Source organism: Ascaphus truei, chromosome 15 (assembly GCF_040206685.1).
Source record: "Ascaphus truei isolate aAscTru1 chromosome 15, aAscTru1.hap1, whole genome shotgun sequence".
Classification (NCBI taxonomy): domain Eukaryota; kingdom Metazoa; phylum Chordata; class Amphibia; order Anura; family Ascaphidae; genus Ascaphus; species Ascaphus truei.
This window is the reverse complement of record NC_134497.1, coordinates 34,321,005-34,346,119: the sequence shown is the minus strand read 5'-3', so window position 1 is coordinate 34,346,119 and position 25,115 is coordinate 34,321,005. Positions and strand designations below refer to the sequence as shown.

The following is a 25,115-nucleotide window of genomic DNA, read 5'->3' as shown; positions in this document are numbered from 1 at the left end:
TTCCCACATTCCCCACATACATACGGTCTCTCCCCTGTGTGTGTCCTCTTGTGTGTGTCCAGGCTGGATAACTGACTAAATCCCTTCCCACATTCCCCACATACATGCGGTCTCTCCCCTGTGTGTGTACTCTTGTGTGTGTCCAGGCTGGATAACCGACTAAATCCCTTCCCACATTCCCCACATATACATGGTCTCTCTCCTGTATGTGTCCTCTTGTGTCTGTTCAGGTGGGATAACTGATTAAATCCCTTCCCACATTCGCCACATACATACGGTCTCTCCCCTGTGTGTGTCCTCTTGTGTGTATTCAGGCTGGATAAGTCACTAAATCCCTTCCCACATTCCCCACATACATACGGTCTCTCCCCTGTGTGTGTCCTCTTGTGTGTGTCCAGGCTGGATAACCGACTAAATCCCTTCCCACATTCCCCACATACATATGGTCTCTCCCCTGTGTGTGTCCTCTTGTGTATATCCAGGCTGGATGACACACTAAATCCCTTCCCACATTCCCCACATACATGCGGTCTCTCCCCTGTGTGTGTCCTCTGGTGTTTGATCAAGCTGGATAAGTCACTAAATCCCTTCCCACATTCCCCACATACATGCGGTCTCTCCCCTGTATGTGTCCTCTTGTGTGTGTTCAGGTGGGATAACTGACTAAATCCCTTCTCACATTCACCACATACATGCGGTCTCTCCCCTGTGTGTGTCCTCTTGTGTCTGATCAGGTGGGAAAACACACTGAATCCCTTCCCACATTCCCCACATACATGCGGTTTCTCCCCTGTGTGTGTCCTCTTGTGTATGTTCAGTTGGGATAACCGACTAAGGGCCTCATGCAGTAAGCGACGATTATGTGAAATCGGCAAGCTTATCGATTAGTGATGTTATTGGCGTTTTTCCCTCTCCGTATGCAGTAAGTGCCGAATACATTCAAAATCAACCAGAAAACAAATCCGCCCACTCTCACGATGATGAGCCGATCACACACAGGTGTATCGGCGTGCGTGGCGGGGTGCTGTTAGGTTGCACAATCACAAATCTTGCTGAATCAGGCGAAACAAGCATGTTTTTGATTGCGCGCCATATTTAAAGGCAACGTGTACTGCTAATCATTCTCTGTGTTGTTGGGAGTGAGAGAGAGAGAGAGACGCACAGAGCTGGACGATTGAAGATTTGCATATTGACTGAGAGACTTGTTGTGTATTGGGTGAGCTTTGTCCTTTGTTGTTTTGTTTACATCTTTGTCTTGTTTTATATGTGGAAGTGTTTCGTGTGATTGCCTGTACATTTCTTGTCTGTTTTTTGTGAGTGCTGGAAGTATGCCCGCAAAGCGTGGGAAGAGTGATGCTGGTGGGAGTGGGAGTGCTACTCGTGGGAGTACGCGTCGGAGTGAACGTACTGTTCAGGGGAGTGATGTTGCTGGTGCACCGAGTGGTGTTGCTGGGAGTGGGAGTGCTGTTGCTGGGAGTGGGAGTGCTGTTGCTGGGAGTGGGAGTGCTGTTGCTGGGAGTGGGAGTGCTGTTGCTGGGAGTGGGAGTGCTGTTGCTGGGAGTGGGAGTGCTGTTGCTGGGAGTGGGAGTGCTGTTGCTGGGAGTGGGAGTGCTGTTGCTGGGAGTGGGAGTGCTGTTGCTGGGAGTGGGAGTGCTGGTGCTAGGAGTGTGAGTGCTGGTGCTAGGAGTGTGAGTGCTGGTGCTAGGAGTGGGAGTGCTGGTGCTAGGAGTGTGAGTGCTGGTGCTAGGAGTGGGAGTGCTGGTGCTGGGAGTGCTGCTGGTGGCGCAGTTGCTGATGGGGTGTCTGGTGGTGGCGTGCTTGCTGGTGGCCAGCTTTTGGAGGCTCTTCCATTGGAAGAAGGAGAGTCCAGTCAGCACCAGCCAAGCTCTGACCCTAAACCTGCTCGGAAAAAACGTGTGGAGAAGCCACGTAATCCTCGCTTCAATGACCAGGAAAATAGGGCTCTTGTCACTGGCATTCTGGAGCACTATGACAGTCTCTATGGACATTTAGTAGGTAAGTGTAACTTTACATTTATTATTCAAATACATGTGATCCTAGGTCATCTGAGTTTTGTTCATATGCAAATATGGGTACACAATATCTTTCTATGTTCATTAGTGTGGAAACACAGCTTTTTATCATGCCTTACAAGGACAAATAAACACAGGCGGTCAATTTGCCAGAACTGCATACAATATGAATGCAACCTTGCTTACATGTATAGGTTTAGTAGTGAATGCTCATGTGCTGCACATATTACACATAAAACAGCATGTTTGCTATCTCTTGGAACAGCTAGCAGTGTAGGAAACTGGTGCTTATATTATTATTAATTTACCTCATATCTTTTATATGTTTTTCAAGGGCGGACAAGTGCAGCAAGCAAAAAAGAAATGTGGGACACAATAGTCATTGGTGTCAATGCCTGTGGGAATAGTGTCAGGGACAAGTATCATTGTCGGAAAAGATTTGATGATATTAGGTCCAAATTGAAAAAGAAAATACAAGACCAACGCGTGCATGCTACTGGCACTGGAGGTGGGCCCACACCACAACGTCTCATATTGACTCCATTGGAGGAGCTGCTTCGGCCAAAATTACTTACCGTCGTCGTGGAAGGCTTGGCTGGTGACCGTGACATTGGAATTTATCCGTCACAATTTCCAGCAGGTGATAAATATTACTGTACTAGGCGTGTCGTTGCTTACAGTTATTTTGCATATTTACACTGCTTTTTATACTGTCTTCACAATATAAGCATACCTGCATCTATATATGTATATGTCTGATTCTGTATATATATATATCTCAAAATAGACATATATGTAGTAGTCCTACTAAAAGCAGTAACTAATATAGCACGTGCCATTGCGTGCTCATTTACATGTGAATTCCCAAAATGCATAGCTGCAGTGGAAGCAATTGATGGTGGGCGAAGATGGGGAACAACAGGGTAGTACACATGTGTAACACATGTTCATGAGAAATTATTAGTAGCTACAGGTACAGAACAGAAATATGTATCATATTATTGTGTATTTTATTGATTTTACTCCGACAAACATGACATTACTGCCTATTTTAAGCATGCATCAAAGAAATTGCATGTAACGGCCTACAAACATCACTGGCACTAACACATCTATAGTTGCTTATGAAAAGGTCCATTTTTGCTTTATGTCATATACAAACAGCATAATGAGGCACACGTATCATATGTTATGTCATTGTTTTCATAACTTAAACACTGCAGATGACTACTTAGCTCATCTACCATTGTGTTAAAGCAGCTGCAATTAATATCTCATCACAGCATACACTTCAACAGAGGGGGTGGGGTTCAGCACACACACTAATTACAGCCTCATTTCACGGTCAACTTAGTTCACACCATTTGCACCTGTTTCAAGTCATTGAAAGGTGTGGCTGATTAGGCTTTTTGGGGAAGGGAATACCTTTCTTACAACCTGAATAGCACAACTGAAGTTAATCACACTCATTTGAAAGCTTAACTCTAGCTACTAAATGCCCCAACAACTCATTACTTATCAAAGCGTACGTCACACATTAGTTCACTCATATCTATAGTTGAACTACTATGAAAGACACATTATCACACACTGCATGTGTTGTCTTGTTGAGTCACAGCCACATTCAGGTGTGCCACATCTTCGATTAATGTACCACACATATCCTCTACCAAAAACAACACTTTTTGCAATATGACCACCTTCATGATAACCATTGTGAATGGTCATCTCATGATAGTTATGTACATTATGATACTGATATCACTACACAACATATGATTTTTATGTACTCATTTAATCTATTTATCCTCACGCTTTACTGCAGAAACATAGTATGTTGTATGTTAGGGAACTCAAAAATTCTAAGTACACAGGCATGTACAGTGTTATTACAACTATTTATGTTCACTTTCACACACATTTTCGGTTAAGGAACTGATGTTGTTAGTTAATCATAAATACAGAACATACAATAAGTGTTTGTTCAATATTTACACATGTAAATGTAAAACTTATGTTATTGTTATATATAGTTGCCCCTGGAGGACATGTGTCACCTGAGATGGAACAAGTGTCTTCACCTGGGTCAGCCAGCTCAACACTACTAGAAGGTGAGTGTATCATTTGCTGGCCATATAATATGTGCTCTTCTATATGTTATGTTGTCATGTGCATTATTTGTTTTGCACATCTTCTTTAAATAGGATTACTTAGTGTCAGTGAAAATTAAGTGTAAGGCAACATGTATTGTGTTAGTGATGTTAATTATCATGTAGGACTTCTGAGTTTAGAGCAACTTTTCATTCATTCATATTTCATACTGAGTCCAAACATTATTCGTAAGTCAAGGTAGTTTTTAATGAGGTTATAAAACGTATGCTAACATGTTAGGTGTTACTTAGGACACAGTACAATTACATAGTAACACAGCATACATTAACATGCCATTTAATAATGTGTACATTTCTTTTTAGAACATCATGGTGATGAGGATGATGAGTATGATGAGGATGACGCCACAGAAGAGACTGAAATACAATCATGTGACCATGAAGAGGTGCCAATAGAAACTGTTGTACCGCCAAATCGTCCATCAACTTCCACATACGATGCAATTGTAGCTTCAGAGGGAAAAATAGTGGACGCAGAAAATCGTCGCCATTCAGACATGATGACAGTGCTGGAAAGGATGATTGGACTGCAGGAAGAAACAGTATCACAATTGGCACATCTCCACAGAGTCTTCATTGAAGTGCCTAAACAGTTGCAAAAAATCAACACCTCATTCGAAGCATTAGTTGTTCAGCAAACACAAGCTAATTACTGGAGAATGACTAATGTACCACAATTCAACACCTCCCAGCCAGGATCTGTTCATGCAGGTCAGTTTTCACCACATTCATCTGATATTCATTCACCAGGCCCAAATGTTACCGGTCAAGTAGCAGACATTGCTGTGCAGGTTCCTGATGACATCCTACCGCTGCCATCTGTACAAATTCAGCAGCAGACACCTACAAAGGAGGCGACAAAAACAAAACAAGACACACATGAAACAGACCAACCATCACTTGTGCAGTGTCTACCAACTTGCTCACATGTGTCACTGGGCACAAGCCCTGTCCGTGAACAGTCACTACCCAAAAGCCCTGTAGGTGAGTCGCTGCCCAAAAGCCCTGTAGGTGAATCGCTGCCCAAAAGCCCTGTAGGTGAGTCGCTGCCCAAAAGCCCTGTAGGTGAATCGCTGCCCAAAAGCCCTGTAGGTGAATCGCTGCCCAAAAGCCCTGTAGGTGAATCACTGCCCAAAAGCCCTGTAGGTGAGTCACTGGCCACAAGCCCTGTAGGTGAGTCACTGGCCACAAGCCCCGTAGGTGAACAGTCACTGGCCACAAGCCCTGCCCGTGAAGTGCCAGAGGCCACTCAAAGTGGCTCTGTTGTGCCTAAAGTTGGTGGCAAAAGAAAAAGGAAAATTCAAGAGACAACAAGCAGGCCTGTTACTCGCTCGCAAAAGGAACAAAAAAAATAAATGTTATAATTCAGAAAATATGTGTTTGGCCTTGTTTTGTTGACTTCAGATTATCTAATTACTATTGTATGTATGCTGAAGACTGTGTTGTTTCCAAACTTTCAACTATGTTCTTGTACACGTGAAGTTTTGGAAATGTTAACACTCATAATTAATTGTGTTATAAATATTTATGTTGTAATCGTCTGTTCAGTAATGGTCCACCAGGAGCCAGTTGCTAAGTTTAGAGAAGCTGCCATTGACTTTGCAGCAAAACATTGCATTTGGGTGTGTTAATTGATGTAAGAATTGCATATGCATATTAGTCACATGCAATTATTAAAACACCTAAGTAAGTGCAAACATCTTTCTTGTACGTGTACAGCAGGATTATGTGTAAATTATTACTTACCTTTGCCTTGCTTGGCCATTGTAATTTTGTCCTTTAATCAGTTGTGTGTTCGTTTCTATAACATCTCAGAATGTATAATAATATATATACACACACACACACACACACACTGAGTGAGTGTGAGTGTGAGTGTGAGTGTGTGAGTGTGTATATATATATATATATGTATATATGTGTATATATATATGTATATATGTGTATATATATATATATATGTATATATGTGTGTATATATATGTATATATGTGTGTATATATATGTATATATGTGTGTATATATGTGTGTATATATGTGTATATATATATATATATATATATATATATATATATATATATATATATATATATATATATAACTATATAAACTGGTATACACAAACTAATACACTTCATGCTTCCTTGTGAAAGCACACTATTTTAATAATACAGGCCTAATGTTTGAGAAATATCCTAAGTATGAGACTCTAACAGTATTGTGCTTAAACAAATGTTTATTACTTCATTCAATCATGTTTCTCACCATTTAAATAGGTTTCATACAAGGTATACTTAATGCCATCAATGTTGTGTGTACTCCTGCAATATAAAAAAAAAAAAAATATTATATATAAATATATATATATTTTTATAAGAGATATATTTATATATATATATATATATATATATATATATATATATATATATATATATATACACACGTATTTAAACTCATGCAGACAGGGAGTTAACCAGACTTTCACATACACACAGAAATGTAAGCGGGGAAAAAACATTTCTTTTTGCAGGTGTGTTTTTACTGATATGCCTGGCTAAGAAATATTTTCACACACTGGTCTTTGTTAGTTTTCAAAAAAACACTATGTGAACGCATTCACAGTCTAGGGATGTTTTTCACAAACGAGATAAAAGAAGGAGAAATGTTTCTCCCACAGTCCCATATCACGAACCACAACTGTTAACCCAATTAGACAAACAAATCCAATTGGCGTTTGAAATAAGGAGTCAAAGTAGTTACTTTTGTTGACCTTGACAAGGAAAAACAGGAGTTTGTTAGCCATTCAGCACATTCATTTTGATGAGCAAATAACACAGACCTGCACACAGCTTTTGTGCTACTCAGACATGGCTGATGAATTCGTTAACAATATTAATCCCCTTTTAGGGTATAAGTACATGATCTGTGAAGCCATCTTGAACAGTCGCGGACAGAAAGCAAGCACACGCCAAATCGATGATTTCATTCGAGCAAAATATCCTTATTACCAAGACCGTAAGCATGCACGGAATTTTAATTCCTCAATAAGATTCACTTTATCAAGTAATGACTTTTTTGAACGTGACCAGGATAAGCTACAACACACCTATGGTTTCTGGAAGATTGCCCCGGAAAAACAATTTCTCCTGAAAGACGGCACTTATATTGTCGTGAAAGGCATATTTATTCCTAATGGCAATAGCAATGTATCCGCTACTACTGATCCGTTTGAATCGATACGTGCTGCAATATCTGCAGCCTCCATTCCTGAAACCCACATTGTACAAGAACAAAAGTACTATGATTATGTACCAAGCCTTTCAGCTGAAATTGCATTGGAATGGGAACCGGAAGAAATGAACCTACCTCCCGACCAATTATTTGAAGAAAGCAGTGGCGATTCCTATGAGCGCATCCTGGAGGAGATATGTGCCATACTGGATTCAGCGGTTGGGTTAAGCGTGGATGAAAATGGCTTGCATTTCTGGAGCGACCAGTTGCAGCCAGGCGAAGAGTTAATTCTAGAAGAATGGTAAATATAACAATCGTTATGCGTTGACTCTGCGTTTAAATTTTTTTTTTTTTTGTAACCACCATTTTCACTTTCAATGCGTGGATACAGCGTAACATTGCAGACTGCATAACATGTAGCGATCACAAACAAATTGTTTCCTAATACAATATAGTAGGACCTGAAAGAGTAGTACACATTGCTGACGGAATAAATATACGTACTTTCCTATCCCTTTAAACATATTAGCAACATTTTACCATTACTCTAACACATACCTGTTTTGTTATCATGCAACATCTACAACATTGAAAACCGGGTCCACCACGTATGACGTGGGACCCTTGTCATGGGCCAAGGCGTCCTTAAAAAGGATTAGTGATGTAAGTCCCGCCCCCAAGCGACGTGCGCGCCTCAAAGCCTATTGGCTGTCATGTTTTGTTATAGTAACGGTAACTGCAGTGTGTGATGCGTGCGGCTCAGTGTTTGTAGGCGTACCCTGGGCGTTAGCCGAATGTTAATTGAGTGGGAGGAGTGTTAGCGTGCGTTTCACGCTGGCTTAACATGACGTCACACGTATTGCATTTGCGCATTGTGTTATCGGCCGTGCTTTCTGTTCAAACACGTCTGTTTAAAAAGAATACAGATGTACTCGTTTAGAACGAATGTAGTTTCGTCTTCATTGTATTTGAAATAAAGATGTTATGTTTACTGGTATTTTCAACATGTATTGAACGCACAACGTACGCTTTGTTTTGCGCATGCGCTAACAGTTAGTGGAGCCAAGCGTGAAGTGCGTGCGCACACAAAGATGTGCGCGCACATCTTTCAGTATACAGGCAACGTTCACTTCTTATACATAGTTATGCCTGCTACAAATTTAAAGAAACATTACATACTGATGAACAGTTTTACTTCTAACATATAAGTGACTGACGTGTGTATGTACACAATCATATAGAGCTGCGTAACGCGTTGTCACGGATGCATATCTAGTAAGGTGCCATCTTTGACCATCATGTGTTTGCTGTATTTCAGAGATGTCGGGGAAGATACAATCGGATCAATGTATGATTTCAGAAGAGTCTACCTTTATATGAGATGATTGTGAGGAGGAGCCACCGACTACTATACTACATATGGAACTAATTTTATATTGCTTGCAGCGCTTATTAACAAACAATTAAAAATGTGATACCCTTATGCCTATATTGCATAAGCACTTAATTAACATAATGATGTTGCAAAAGAGTGCCTCATGAATTTTTATTGAGTGTTCTTTAATGACTACTAACATTTTATGACATGGTGTGTTTTATATATAACAACCATTCCCACTCTGCTAACACATTTGTGTATTCTAATATGTAATGGAACGTATGACTGTCGAAACTATGTAACAATAATAATAATAATATGAGCATGTTCATGTATAGGGCTGCTAGTTGTACGCAGCGATTTACAGACACATGTTTCAGCCTGAGGTCCCTGGCCCGTGGAACGTACAAATGTTTTTTTGCCGCATGAGGCACAGGGAGATAAAGTGACTTGGCCAAGGTCACAAGGAGCCCACACCGGGAATTGAACCAGACTCCCCTGCTTCAAACTATCAGTGCCAGTGTGTGTCTTTACTCACTGAGCCACTCCTTCTCCCAATGTAAAGGACACTTACAACCAAGTAGCCATTTATTTTTAAAATCTCTTGTTACATGGGTATGTAGATAAAATGGTTTGGGACTGTAGCAAATAATGTTACTGGCCAGATGTTATGGTCCCCTCCAATGCATGATGTTCTGAATATGACATCACCATCATGTTATGAAGTACGTTTCTGTGTATATTTCATTAACCTAACTAACTATAGTTTACTGTGTTTATTAATCGTTTAGAAATACATAGTATAGTCAATATGATGATATAAGCTACCATAATAAAGCTGGTGTTATCATTTGTCGGTGTTATACATGGATCCTACACCAATTGATAGAGACACAAACAGTTGTCTTAAAAAGTGTGTCTATGCTAGTGATGAATGTGCTCCCGTAAGTAAACAAATAAGTACAGTTATCCCCTTTTCTCCAACCACCTCTATATTACATTAATGGAAATTATAAGGAAACATACATAAAATGTGATGAAATGTGAGTAATCATTTTGTAATACAATGCACATGAAAGCTCAAGAGTAGCTAAATGCATATACATGATACAGAAAGTACATATATGTAACATTTGTGTTTAAACCAATATGTTGGGTTTTTAGTTCCAATAATTATAGGAAGATTGAGGTAGGCACATCTTATGAGAGATGTCAGCAAATATACATACCATGATCAGTCATACTGGAGATATACCTATAATGCAAAGGAACAATATATAAATTGCAAACATTGACATGCCATCTTCAGTACCGTAAACAACACAGCAAAGTGTGTATTTGGTGTTAAATGTACAACACCATGTATATTTCATGACATTCAAAATGTAAATCAGCCTGGTGTACACATCATATGGATGTACATGTTACACTGCACCAATAACATTGTATGTAAGCATACTAGAAGCATGAATGATTATGGGCATAATATGTGTTTTGTCTTAGCATAAGGAATAACACAATGCTAAAATATTATTGCTTTGTTACCCAAGTTGTATTCACATACACACAACTAAAGTACAATTGAAGAGGGATTATATAACCTGTGCAACAATAACATACCGGTGCCACATCCCTTTGTGCACACAGCAGAGAAAAGAAAGGTGTGCAACCCATATTCATCTGTGTCCTAACAGAAGGTTATATAAAGAAACATTATTGTTAATATAACATAATTAAACTATAAAAGTAGTACTAGGAACATATGAGTTTGTACTTACAAGAAAAAAATGAATTGATGAGATTCTGTCGTGTCTGGCCACCACTGGCTGTTTGTTCATTTTCAGCAGCTACATGGGTGGGATGCTCGTCTACCAAAGCCTCAGCTAGGTCTGACTGTACATTGTGCCTGAGTGCAACATTGTGCAAAATGCAACAGGCAAGGATAATATCAGACACTTTTTGAGGCTTGTATAGAAGAGCCCCACCAGTTCTGTCCAGACACCTAAACCTGGTCTTGAGTAGGCCAAATGTCCTCTCTATAACAGATCTTGTAGATATATGGGCTGCATTGTACCTGTCCTCTGCTTCAGTTTGAGGGTTTAGCACCGGAGTCAAGAGCCACGGCCTAATTCCGTATCCTGAGTCACCTATAATGAATGGAGCACACATAAGCTGACATTAGTGATCAAATTGTACAATGCCAACATTCCTAAATCAACATGTGTTTTGTGTTAGAACATGTAAATATGTACTCACCCAGCAGCCAACCAGGTTCAAAATGTCCCTCTTCGAACGCATGGAAGACTGAAGAGTTCCTCAGGATAGAGGAATCGTGACTGGAACCAGGGAACTTGGGTACCACATGCATTATCCTCATCGTGGCATCACATACCACCTGTACATTGAGTGAATGGTAGTGCTTCCGATTGCGGTACACATGCTCACTCTGACTAGGTGCAATCAAAGCAACATGTGTGCAATCGATTGCACCCAGCACACATGGTATCCCTGCTATATTATAAAAGCCAGTCCTGACTTCCAGCCACTCTGTCGCCTCTGTAGGAAAATGAATATAATTCCTAGCGCGTCTATTGAGTGCATAGAGAAACTGGGTCAAGGCCCGCGAGAATGTAGATTGCGAGACCCCGCCCACTATGCCCACAGTTGTCTGGTATGACGCGGAAGCAAGATAATGTAATGAGCACAGCATTTTAACAAGCCCAGGGACTGCACGACCTCTGGCTGTGAAAAAATCTAAATCCCCCCTTATCTCCTCATAAAGAGCTAAGATTGCTGCTGAACTCAAACGATAGCGACTTACAATCTCCTCCTCACTCATCCCATCTAACAGGGTTCTCTCCCTGTACAGACGCGGACGAGGCACAAGTTGTCTCCTCTGTCTTCTCCTCTGATCTCCTGTCCCTCTACCTGTCCCTCGGCCTGTCCCTCTCCCTGTCCCTGTCGTATCCGCGTCACTGTCACTGTCCCTCGGTGTGTCCCTCCCTTGCCCTATATGATTGTCTTCATCATCAAGCATGTCATAGAAAAGAATGTTCCTCCGTCTCCTAAACAATCTCAACATTTTGAAATGAGTAGCTGTGAATGAGCAGGTAATGTGCGTCCTTTAAATAGGTATGTGATGATGTCAGGTGACATAGTAAAATGCAAGGTGTTACATTAACATAATAAAGTACTTCTGTGGCAAGCTGTGTGCACTTGTTGTTCTAAGTATTTGTTGTGTGTATTCTGCAGGGAATGATGATATTTGGCAATGATGTGACGTGAAGCTTTGTACAAAGATTGCTTGCAAATAAATAGTTGCATGTGCAATGCATGTAACACTTGTGAACGCAAGAGTCAGTCATGTAATGAGACAAAAAGGCTGAGATTGACGTGGGAAAAGTTTTGTGTAACATGTGTAATTATCCATGTTATTGTGACATGTTGGCAACAATGAATAGTCGTGTGCATATGCATGCATTTGTGTAAGGAGGATAGTTGGTATAGAATGAGTTTACAAGGTGTCCCAATGATGAATTACTGTACATGTGTGTATAAGTTAGGTTGAAGTGCTTGTAATGCAACGGTTACAATGTAAACATGCAATGTGATTGAGCGTCCAATAAGTGACGTCATGAAAATAGGGAGGACCCAAAAGTATATGTAAACATGAGAAGACAGATGTACATGAACGTTTAAAGATGCGTGTCACATTACAAGCATTGTGTAATGTAAAGGAAGATGAATATACTGTGTATGTGTGACATGTGTGACATGTGTGACATCATGTAAATAATTGACGCTGAGTTGAGTAAAATGTGTGATATGATGTGAGGTTCTCCTTTAAGAGTGTAGTATAGTATTTTCCCTTGCCACATCATCACATGATGAGTAATGTGACCCGCAAATGCTGAAAACATGTAAAAGTCGAATGTTATGCAAATAAGACACATCAGCTGTGACACAATGCAGGGAATGCCCCCACACTGTAATGCAAATCCCCCTTGTATTGTGAGCAATGAAACGTAAACAGTACTATACTGTTATACGTCCCCGCTCCATTGACTTCCATTGATGTACAGAAGATTTTTTTTTTCTAAGTGCCGTTCCGGCAGCCTTAGCGATCGTTCCCCCGTCCAAAATGCCAACTTTAGTTGGCGGGAGAAATCGGCCATAACATCTCAATTTCGTAGTGCCGATCAGCCCCGATAAGCTGTTTTTTTTTGTTGAATCCAGCCGATTTAAAAAAGTGGCGATCAGTGTCGAAAACAGGCTTATCGGCAGGCGACTGGCCATAACCAAATTATCGGCTCCGAAACCTGGCGATATGAAGCACTTATCGGCGCTTACTGAATCTCAAACCCAATTTTGGCTATAACATGGCCATATTTCCCTTATCAACGCTTACTGCATGAGGCCCTAAATCCCTTCCCACATTCCCCACATACATGCGGTCTCTCCTCGGTCTGTGTTCTCTTCTGTAGGTTCTGGTCTGATAACCAAGTCAGACTCTTCCCACTTTCTGCAAGATCTTTTCCTGTGGCAGCTGCAAATATATATTTTTTGGAATGAGAAGCAGTTACATTGTTTATTAATTGCCTTGACTGGTTGAAAGATGCATTTTCCGTCATATTTATTGGAATGTTGCAAGATTGTTTTGTCCTCATCTTTTCCATATACTCATTTGGATGTTTTAACTTCAGATGTTTGAGGAGGTAATCCTGACTGTTAAAAGCAACCTTGTAGTGTTGACATGGGTGGATTATTGATGCTTAGCTTTGTACTAGACAAGACAAAAAAAAATACATAATTAGAAAATTACTTGAAATGAGGAATTAGTTATCCAAAAAAAGTGTGTGCGTGCCAAACACGTGCATTTTAAGTGAAACGTCTTTGTCTTTTGTCACTGTTTTGCCACAGAAATTGTATTTATGATGGTGATGTTTTTATTTAAAATCCAGTGAAGAAGAAGAATCAGGCACACAGTCTTAATCATCAAATGAAAAGGGGTTTAATGTGCCAAGGAATCCACCGTTTCGGCAGTAATACTGCCTTTCTCAAGGTGTAGGCTACCAAATACAAGTGAACAGCAAATATATATACACACACACCAATACATGCCCCCTCTGATACTTACCCCTCTCTGCTCAGCTCCACGACGTCGACGCGGCGCTCCGTGATGACGTCAGAAGTGGTTATGCATATCTCTGGTAGCACAGCACAGAGCTGCCTAAGGCTAAGGCCCCGCTCCCTCAGTCAGCGCGCCCGCACTGCAGACAGGCAGGGCGCTGACAGACACAGACCGAGATATGCGGTCTGTAGGGAGCGGGAGCCGGGGCTGGAGTGGGATGGGCGTGGTTTAAGCGGAGGGACCCGCTACCTCCCCCCCTCCTCGGGCGATGCTGCGGGCTGCCCTACACCTACACACAACCACACACTCATGCACACACACACACGCAGGCACTCACGCACTCAGACACACACATACACAAACACAGATAGGCACTCAGACACACACACACACACACACAGACAGGCACTCACACTGCTTTCCCTCCACACTCTTCTCCCCGCTCCCCGAAGCCTCCCCTCCTCCCGAAGCCTCCCCTTCTCATTGGCTCACAGCCACACCACGTCGAGGCTAGGGATTACAATTCTCTTGAATCCCCTAGCGGCTGACGCGTCACAGCGTGTAGTGAGCTGTGCCTTGAGGGGGGACTGGGACAGGCTCGGGAGGATTCCCCTGCTGGTGGGGAACGCTGGGCGCAGCGGGTCCCAGGCCTAAGGAAAAGAACACTGCCACACCACACACCAGTTGACACGCCCCTAGGGTGACGTCAGCCCGACGCCCCCTGATGACGTCACTTAGTGACAATGAAACCATATACCTATGTAATAAAAACAATGGACCATGAGCTGCATGATGCTGTATTCCATAATACTATACAGTTCCAAGTATAATAAATATGCTTATATCATATAGATGAGCAGTACACCAAAATATATTTTTTGCATATATAAGTGGAGGTGGGTGGGGGAAAGGAGGGGAGGGGAAAAAAAAGATGCGCAGCGATCTCCCCCATTAGACTAGAATTGGATGGGGTACCATGATAGGTACCATGATAGGTACCAGATCAAAGGTGCCTGTAAATAAAGAAAAATTATCTTCTGTTAAGAAATCATCTCAAATTCTGTTGATCATTGAGTCCTGTTCCATTACTGGTGTTCAATGTGTGAATCCAGAATGCTTCTCGTCTCAGCAAAAATGTCTCCCTGTCAGGAGTGCCTTTTCTGGGCGCCACTGACTCAATACCCATAACGCGCAGGGATGAGACGTTATGATTGTGCTCCACACAGTGTTGTACTAGCACAGATGGGTCCGTACCTTTTCTAATAACACTTTTATGCTCTATAAATCTGGTTTTAAGCATTCTGATAGTTTTTCCCACATAGAGTAGGCCACATGGGCATTTTATTATGTACACAACATGATCTGATCTACACGTCATTCTGTCTTTAATTATGATCTTTTTACCACTGTTGGGGTGACAGAACACATTACCTGTAATAAGGCTTTTGCAGACCGAGCAACTTAAACACCTGTATTTACCTGGCCTGCCTCCCATCAGAAAATGAGGGGTTTTATAATTACCCTCATTGTCTGCATGTATCAGACTGTCAGCCAAGTTTTTTCCTCTTTTGAAGGCAACCATAGGGGGTACACAGCAACTTGCAGAAAGTATGTCATCATTTTGTAAGATGTGCCCATGCTTAAGAATGGTAGATTTTACAAAACCACCAGCTTGGCTGTAGGTGGTCGTAAAGACAAGTCTATCCTCCTTTTTTCTTTTGATAGCACTTACCTCTTTGCTCAGTGACTTGTCCAGCACAGCTGGAGGATATCCCCTGGCCAGGAATCTGTTGTATAGATCTCCTAGGGCTGGTTTGATTTTATCCTCTCTGCTTGTGATATTACAGACACAGACTTTCTGAGAGAATGGTAATGCATCAATAAGTGAGGGAGGATGGTGACTGTCTGCTCTTAAAGTAGCATTCCTATCAGTACTCTTTCTGTATAAGTCGGTATGTAACTCACCGTCAATTTGAGTAATAAGGACATCTAAAAAGGCAAGCTGCTGTGTACCCCATGTTTTTGTGAGGCGCACTGGTGAATTAAGATCATTAAGATATTCAAAAAACAATAATAACTGATCCTCAGTCCCAGTCCACACAAAGAACAGGCCATCAATATACCTATGGTAGCTCAAGATATGAACAAAAAACTCTGATTTGTAGATGTACTCTTCTTCAAAGTGTGCCATAAATATATTGGCATATCCAAGGGGCCATGTTACTGCCTATAGCTGTCCCTTTGATTTGTAGGAAAAAATCGTTCTCAAATCTAAAGTAGTTTTTGTACAGAATGAAATGTAAAATCAGCATAATGTATTCCGTAGGGATAGTATCCCTATAATGAGTAGTGAGAGCAGACCTGACTATATCTAGGCCTTCTTCGTGTGGTATGATCGTGTAGAGGCTAGACGCATCTAAATTTACCATGATGTTGTTGTGACCATTATGTGGTATATGTTTGAGTTTGTCAAGAAAGTCGAATGTGTCCTTGATGTATGACTTGGCCGTTTGTGCGATAGGTTATAAATACGTGTCTACAAATATAGCAAGGGGTTGATTGAGTAAATTAATGGCAGCTATTATTGGTCGGCCTGGAGGGGGAGTCAGGCCCTTAGGAATTTTAGGTAATGTGTAAAACACAGGGCATTTAGGATGTGGCATAGTAAGAAACTCTGATTCTGACTCAGTTATCCAGCGGTTGTTAACCCCCATCTACAATACCACATTCACAATCTATCCTTTGGCCTGTGGATGTAGTAGGCAATATGTGGGACGCACTACCCGAGCCTTAAAGGCTAGAATGAGGGAACACATTAGATTAATCAAGTTAGGATCTCTTCCTCATCCAGTTGCCCAACATTTCACTAATTGTAAATTTGGAAGTGTTAATAAACTTAGATATAGAAGAATAGAACATGTCCCAAACCTGATTAGAGGCAATATAATGGAATTATTAGACAAAAGGGAACTTTACTGGATATTCACCTTAAATATCAGAATACCAAATGGTTTAAACTCAGATTGGTATCTGAGCCCATTTTTGCATTAAACTGACAGAATATCGGATAAATTGTATAAGGGTTACATATTTCCTGTTCTGAATACTAAGTATGTACAAATCATATATAATTCTTGTTGGTATATTTCTCTCTCAGTGATAGGTACTATGGATATTCAATACCATTCTTATTATATTTTTTATATAGATTTGTATAAATGGTATTGATAAAATAATTACATGATTATAAGGTTATCAAATCATGTTATTTAACAATTTTTATTTTTTATGTTCATATCCAATATCTCACTCTCGATTTCTTTAATGCATCAACTACATAGATATGATCTGAACGATTTTGACCCTGTATTCTCTATTATTATTTATGATTGTGATATATATTTTTTATCATTTGTCTAAATTATGTTTTTTATTCTTTTTCCAATTTGAGAATATTGGGGTCTAATTGTTCATTACAAGATGCTTCTCAATTCAAATTTTTTCTTTATGGTCCTTAGTTTATATCTTTTTTTTTCTCTTTCTTTCTTATTGATTATTATCATTTTGACCTGTTTTGTTTATGTATTGTTCTGTTTTTAATGGTTGTTGAGATAAAGGCATTGTACACTGCCAGGTCTTTGTTATCAAGCAAGTTTTTCTTGTGGGGATTATGTTTTGTTTTCGTGTTAATAAAGTTTTTGTTTGTCTGTATACGTGTATTGACGCGCTGACGTCACCACCCCGTGTCGCGGATGGCGCGTTATTCATGACGTGTTCAGCCAGCAGACAGAGAGGAACAGATGGCGGGAAAATGCAGGTATATCAGGTACTTGGTAAGTGAGGATCAGTATGCACCTTGATAAAGAGCGTGTCGCTCGAAACGCGTTGGTGGGGGCCGGTGGGCTCATTTTTGTAGCTGATGCTCTGATCCATTAAATGTTTTTATTTATGGGACACACTCTCTTGCAGTTTTTTCTTCCTTTTTCTACTGTTCATAGTGGTGCTCCAACTTTCCTTTGCCTGCCTGTTTGGATTTCGTGGAGAAACGGAAGCACACACCTGTGTAGGAACATCACACAGATGTGAGTTATATTACTCTTGTACACCCTATCATTTGTCCACATCGATGCTTGTATGTCTGGACACTAGCCAGTGGGAGTTTTTAGCATTCAAGAAGTGGAACTCTTTCCAGCTATTCGATTAACAGTGGATAGTGGTGTAGCCATTATTTGACAATTGGTCTATACATTCATGTGTGATACTTCAAGGATTTGCACAGTGGATATTCATTGTACTCATAATGTGCTTTTATAAGCTACTGATCTTTGTTTGAGCACCATACAGCTTTTTTTCTCTGTGCTACCAGGGATATGCATGACAACGTCTGATATCATCACGGAGCGCCACGCTGGCGCCGACATCACCACGTGGGCGTCTACGTCGTGGAGCTGAGCATGGAGGGCTGAGTATCAAAGGGGGCATGTACTGTTATGTGTATATATATTTGCTGTTCACTTTTATTTAGTAGCCTACACCTTGAGAAAGGCAGAATTACTGCCGAAACGTTGGATTCCTTGGCACATTAAACCCCTTTTCATTTGATGATTAAGACCGTGTGCCTGATTCTTCTTCTTCAGTAGATCTATTTGGGACATCAGGAGCTCCCCAGAACCAGCACACCGGCGGTTAAGTACCCCACTTTCACCCTTTTTGTTTGAGTGCGTGCACTACCTTCATTCCATTTATTTAAAATCCAAACACAATTTCAGTGAGAAAATACAAAGAAGTTTGACATAGAACGCACGTGCTTGACACTCCCCACTCCGTTTGAGCTTTTGCACGTCTACATTTATACTAACTGTGAATTGTGCGTGACTGTGTGTGTGTGGCTGTGACTTTGTGTGGGTGTGTAACTGTGTGTGTGTCCCTTTGTTTTTGTGTGAAGCATTGGGAGTGGGCCCACCCTTTGATTTATTTATTTATTAAATATGTTACTAGGAAGTAATACATTGAGAGTTACCTCTCGTTTTCAAGTATGTCCTGGGCACAGAGTTAAAGCTGCAGTTCAGTCTTTTTTTTTTTTTTTATATTTTTTTTTTACTTCAATAGTTTTATGTGTGCAATCTCTAATTACCTAAAGAACAGTATAGCTGCAGGTCAATTCGTTCTCCACGTATTGATTGGTCAAAATTTGGTGACATAATTAGTGAAGGGATCTGTTTATATTCTGCTTGTCAGTGGAAGCTCATGAATATTCATGAGCAATCTTGCACGGACATGTGCTAGAGGGAGGGCAGGGCTGACAAAGGGGTGTGCCAGGGCTTGTGACAGGACATGAAGGGGCAGTGCCTTAGCAAATGGCTGTTAAAATAGAATACAAGAAAATTGGTCTTTCAAAGTAGTTTTTTTAAAAACAGAAAATGCTAAAAGTATTTTTTCTTACTACAGAACTGATTTATTTAAAAAAACACACATGCAGGATATTGACTGATATTGACTGAACTGCAGCTTTAAGACAAATAATACATAGTTACAAATACAGTTACATAAATAAATGAATAGGGTATACATTATATACAAGACATTGCATGCACAGTTAAAGAAAATATATATTATGGGCGTATGAAACAGTTACAAACCAGATTAAAATGTGAGATAGCCTTAGATTTGAAAGAACTTAAACTGGTGGTGGAAGTGAGAGTCTCTGGTAGGTTGTTCCAGTTTTGGGGTGCACGGCCGGATACTTTGTTGAGCCTTGGGACCATGAACAGGGGTGAGGAGCTTGTTCAGGTAGCTGGGTAGCTTGCCCATAAAGAATTTGAAAGCAAGACAGGAAAGGTGAACTTTGCGCCTAGACTCGACAGATGACCAATCTAGTTCTTTGAGCATTTCGCAGTGATGTGTGTTATAGTTGCATTGGAGAACAAACGACAAATTGAATTGTAGAGGGTGTCAAGTTTGCTAAGGTGAGTTTGAGGTACAGAGCCATATACTATGTTTCCATAGTCTATAATTGGCATTAGCATCTGCTGTGCGATACGCTTTCTGACCAGGAGACTTAGGGAGGATTTGTTCCTGTAAAGTACCCCTAGTTTGGCATAGGTCTTGGTTGTCAGGGTATCAATGTGCATCCCGAATGTTAAGTGGGAGTAAACCATAAGCCCAGGTATTTAAAACTAGTGACAGGGGTTAGGGTGATGTTAGCGTTGGTTCTAATCAGGAGCTCAGTCGCTGGAAGCTTTAAAAATTTAGTCTTGGTCCCAAATACCATTGCTAGTCTTGCCAGTGTTTAAAAACAGTTTGTTTTGGGAAATACAGTTTTTGAGTCTCAAAAAGTCAGACTGAAGTATGTGTTGAAGGTCAGAGAGGCTATGGCTGTGTGCATATAGGATTGTGTCATCTGCATACATGTGTATTGAGGCTTCCTTACAAGCTGTGGGAAGATCATTAATGAACACCGAGAAGAGAAGGGGCCCCAGAGCCTTGTGGGACACCACAGGTGATATCCAGGGGGTTGGAGTTATAGCCTGAGATGGACACATATTGGGATCTTCCTGATAGGTAGGACTAAAACCAGTTTAAAGAATGCTTCCCTATTCCAGAGCTCTGGAGTTTGTTAAGCAGGATAGCATGATCAACTGTATCAAAAGCCTTTGCAAAATCTTGGAATACTGCACCAGTGAGTTGTCCCCGTTCCATTCCACACTGGATTTCATTGCAAACTTTTAGCAGGGTAGTTATGGTGGAGTGTTTGGGACAAAAGCCAAATTGGAATTGGCTAGGGAAATTTGTCTTGGTATAGTAATTGCTTAGTTTTAGTTTGAGGAGTGCTTGTGTAATCTCCTTCAGATACTGGGCCAAATTGAAAATTGTGGGCAGTGTTGGGAGGGGGTGGAGCTATGTGGGTACTCCCAGGATGAGATTCAGGTTTGTGGTTTGGCTGCGTTTCACTAATAAGTTAGTGGCACACCCCACAAAGTAATCATTGAATGCATTTGCAATGTCAGTAGGCTTTGTCAGAGTAATATCCACCTTAGTGATTTTACTTGGTTGTTGATGGTTAGGAGGCTGGAATATATTGTTGATAACCTTCCAGAAGTTAGCTGGGTTTGATGTATTTTGGTGGAAATTGTCAGAGTAATATTGTCCTTTTGCATTCCTTGTTTGCCTTGTGCACATGTTCCGCAGGCATCTGTTGTGAATGAGATCCTTGGTAGTGCCAGTTACTTTGTAGCTTTTCCACAAGGTATCCCTGAGCTGGTAGAGTGCAATAAGGTCAGTTGTAACCCATCGAAGGTGGGCCCCCCGTACCCTTATTTTGCGTAGTGGAGCATGGGTATCGCAGAGTTTTAAGAACTCGGATTGAAAATAGTCGAGCGCAGAATCAGGGTCGGGAAGTAAATCGATTCTGTGCCATAGGCAGTTGGTAAGGTCATCCAGAAACTGTTGTGGGTTAAAGTTTTTAAATGTTTTAGTGAGGAGAACTTTAGGGCTTGAGTGGGGCGGTTTAAGTTTCCTTACACAGTACACTATTGCATGGTCACTGAAAATATCGGGAAGGATGCCAGAGGATTGGATTCTGCTGGGGTTTGAGGAGAGAATCCAGTCTAGCAAGGAATGGTTATGCGATTTCAGGTTTGTCCGTGTGGGTTGGGAAATGAGTTGTGATAAGTTAAGTGACCTGAGTTGTATCTGGATTTTATGGTTTTTAGGGTCAAGCCAATTGAAGTTGAAATCCCCAAGAACTAGCAGCTCACTCTTATCATTCAGAGAGGAAATTGAGCCAAGAAACTGGGTGATATCAGTCAAGGATTGTAGAGGGGCTTTAGGGGTGCAGTAGATGCCAGCGAGCAAGATGGGCTTAGAAAAATGGGAAGCAGATTTTGCCAACTAGAATTTCAGAAGAGGGTGGGCTTGGGGGGCAATTTAACAGTGTAAATTGTAAGGTGTCTGCAATATAAAATAACACCCCTCCTCCTCTCTTTGACCTATCTCTCCTAAAAATGGAGTATCCCTGAATGGTGATATTTGCATCAGGGGTTTTAGGGGTTAGCCATGTTTCTGTAAGAATGATGGTTTTGGGTTTATGCATAAGGCAACATGCCCTTAGTTCGTCCAATTTGGGCAGCAGGCTCCGGATATTTATATGGGCGACAGATAGCCCTTTTTGGAATTTAAAGGTGGAATTCTCAGGGGCATGGGACAGAGCTGAAATGGGAGGACCTGGGTTAGGTTCAATATCACCTGCTAAAGAGAGTAATAGTATGAGTAGAAATTTGGATAGTTGTTTGCAAGTTGTAAATTTGTGGTGTTTGCCATTAGAGTGAGCAGCGGTTGGTGTGCTGGTTTTTAGAGTTCTCCACCAACATTCAGTAGATAGTGCAAGGCTTTTGCGTAGTCCAGGATGTATGGTGATGTTGGGTGTAGGCCAGGAGGGAGGAGTTTGTAGTGTATAGAGTGAGTAATATCTCCATGAGGCCAGGAGAAAGAAAAAAGTTAAGATACATAGCAGGTTCATTATGCCAGAGGTAGGCAGTGCTGCATGGAGCTGTTGTGAGAGAGTTTGGTGTGGTACAGTCGCATGAGCGATCGGTGTCCTGCTATTTTTTTAGAGCGGGGGGGTGGGTATTAGGGGAGGGGGCTGTCTCTGTGTGTGTGTGTGTGTCTCTGTGTGTCTCCATTTACCCTCTACATTCTACAACCTCACAGTCCGGCTCAGGGCAATGGCGTCGTCACGTGACCCTCCTTCGTGCAGCCGAAACCGGAAACGGAATAACTCGCACTCAGTGTTCAGCAAAAGAGGTCCCTCCGGAAAGCAATGCCTTGGAAGTCCTCTGTATTGATGTTGGGGCTGTGTGGTACACACGAGAACCAGTTTCTGACAGCAAGTAGCAGCAATGTTCGTGGGCAAATGGCGGCCGCAATCTAACCACGACCCTGTACCTTTGTGAGTGGGCATTTGAAAGATTTTATGTTCCTTGAAATACAATTTTTATTATGTTAATGCACTAGGTGTGCGCCTGTTTTTTCTCTTTTCTTATATATATGGACGTTTCCAGTGGACAGTGCTGTGCTGATCTTTGTATGCAGTATCTTTACATCAAGGAGCTGAGTATCTTGGGTTATTATATCCCTCCCTGTTTTTGTTTCCCATCTGCTTTAATACATGTATTTGGGTCACTAAATATACATACCTGTATGTCTCCTATGCCCTAGCATTACCTGAGTTGCAATAGGTTTACACCTTGCTAGTGATATTCTTTACTGCTATCAGTATAACACTCATGTTATTTTCTGTAAGAATTTTTTCATGCATATATATGTAGACCTGTGATGCTCTATAGTCTCTTATACATGTGGTGACCGGCCGGTCTATATTGCCTTATTGTGGGAACTTTTGTTCCCACAGTAAGTTAGGTTCTTAAGGGCATTATTTCTTTTTGGGTCCATTATTATATGTTGCATTCTATGTTTTTCTGTTTTTTTTTTTTTTTGTCCATTGGGTTTTTTTATTATTCATTAGTCAGGCAGGCTCTCCAGTTAGTTGTTTGTATGTCTGTTATTTTTTTCTAATTTAATTAAAGTACCCCTTTTATTCTTTGCAAACATTTGTCTGAGTGCTATTTTAGAGGTTTTTTTTTTGTGTTTCCATATATATATATATATCAGCATTTTTTCCATTGTTTACAGTGTGCCAACTGAATGTGATTTTTTCATATATATATATATTAAGTTTACCTTTTGCTTCATTCATTGTAACATCGCCGGAAGAAGAGATCAGTGTATCTCGAAAGCTCGCACAAATAAAAGCATTTCGTTAGCCACAGAACGGTATCATCTATTTATTTTTTTGATTATTGAAGCTCGGCTAACACGGTACTGATACCTCTACATGTATATATATATATATATATATATATATATATATAAAAATAAATAAATCACATTCAGTTGGCACACTGTAAACAATGGAAAAAATGCTGATGCTTGTCCCATATGCACATGTAAATAAATAGGTTTTACCAGATTGGAGTCCGGAAAAAAAAGAGACAGCACACAGTCCAGTAAGTCCAATAGAACAATATTCAGTATAACATGGCACCACATCCAACGTTTCGATCAACCAAGCGTGACCTTCCTCAGGGACGTTGGACGTGGTGCCATGTTATACTGAATATTGTTCTATTGGACTTACTGGACTGTGTGCTGTCTCTTCTTTTTCCGGACTCCAATCTGGTAAAACCTATTTATTTATTTATTTATATATATATATATATATATATATATATATATATATATATATATATAGCCACTGTAAATATTACTGTATGTTCATTTGCATGTCTTAGACATGTCTGCAACCCTGTCTTTCTCCATTGTCACCCAGCATACAGCGCTTCCACTGCAGCAAGGGATTCTGGGAAATGACATGCAAATGAGCACTCAGTGCCACCTTTTGTCTCAAGCTCGTATTACACAAGCCAATCCTCAAGCCAATGCATGCTGTTTTAAACAAAGCTTTTAAACAGAGGCTGGGATGAGATGCAAAGCCATTAGACCTACTCACATACATGTTTCAACCTTGATGGGTATCATCAGTGTGAGGCTGGTCTTAATGGCAAGCAGGTTTGAGACTGGACTAGGTAATCACCACTGTCATTTAGGTTATGGTGGGTAAAAAAAGTGACAAAAACCCTCCACAGTAAAGCATAAAGCCACTGTAAATATTACTGTATGTTCATTTGCATGTCTTAGACAGGTCTGCAACCTGTCATTCCCCATTGTCACCCAGCATACAGCGCTTCCACTGCAGCAAGGGATTCTGGGAAATGACATGCAAATGAGCACTCAGTGCCACCTTTTGTCTCAAGCTCGTATTACACAAGCCAATCCTCAAGCAATGCATGCTGTTTTAAACACATATATATATATACAGGCATACCCGCATTAACGTACGCAATGGGACCGGAGCATGTATGTAAAGCGAAAATGTACTTAAAGTGAAGCCTACCTTTTTTCCACTTATTGATGCATGTACTGTACTGCAATCATCATATACGTGCATAACTGATGTAAATAACACATTTGTAACAGGCTCTATAGTCTCCATGCTTGCGTACAGCTTCCGTACAGGTAGGGAGCCAGTATTGCTGTTCAGGACGTACTGACAG

At 40.8% G+C, this 25,115-nt stretch overlaps 2 protein-coding genes across 8 annotated transcripts in view; one reads left to right on the top strand and one right to left on the bottom strand.

The window, feature by feature from the left end:
* LOC142466796 (uncharacterized) overlaps positions 1-25,115 on the bottom strand; it is a 361,893-nt gene that overhangs the window by 320,901 nt on the left and 15,877 nt on the right. Inside the window, exon 3 of one of the 7 annotated variants that reach the window (XR_012788219.1) lies at positions 12,347-13,596. The exons of the other annotated variants lie outside the window; for them this stretch is intronic. The gene's annotated coding sequence lies outside the window, so the exon portion shown is untranslated. Of the gene's footprint in view, positions 1-12,346; positions 13,597-25,115 lie in introns of those variants that run through there. 7 annotated transcript variants of the gene reach the window in all.
* LOC142466368 (uncharacterized) lies at positions 4,064-5,559 on the top strand. Its single transcript, XM_075571223.1, has 2 exons — positions 4,064-4,144; positions 4,508-5,559. The coding sequence occupies exons 1-2, from the start codon at positions 4,096-4,098 to the stop codon at positions 5,557-5,559; spliced, it is 1,101 nt and encodes a 366-aa protein (XP_075427338.1). The 5' UTR covers positions 4,064-4,095.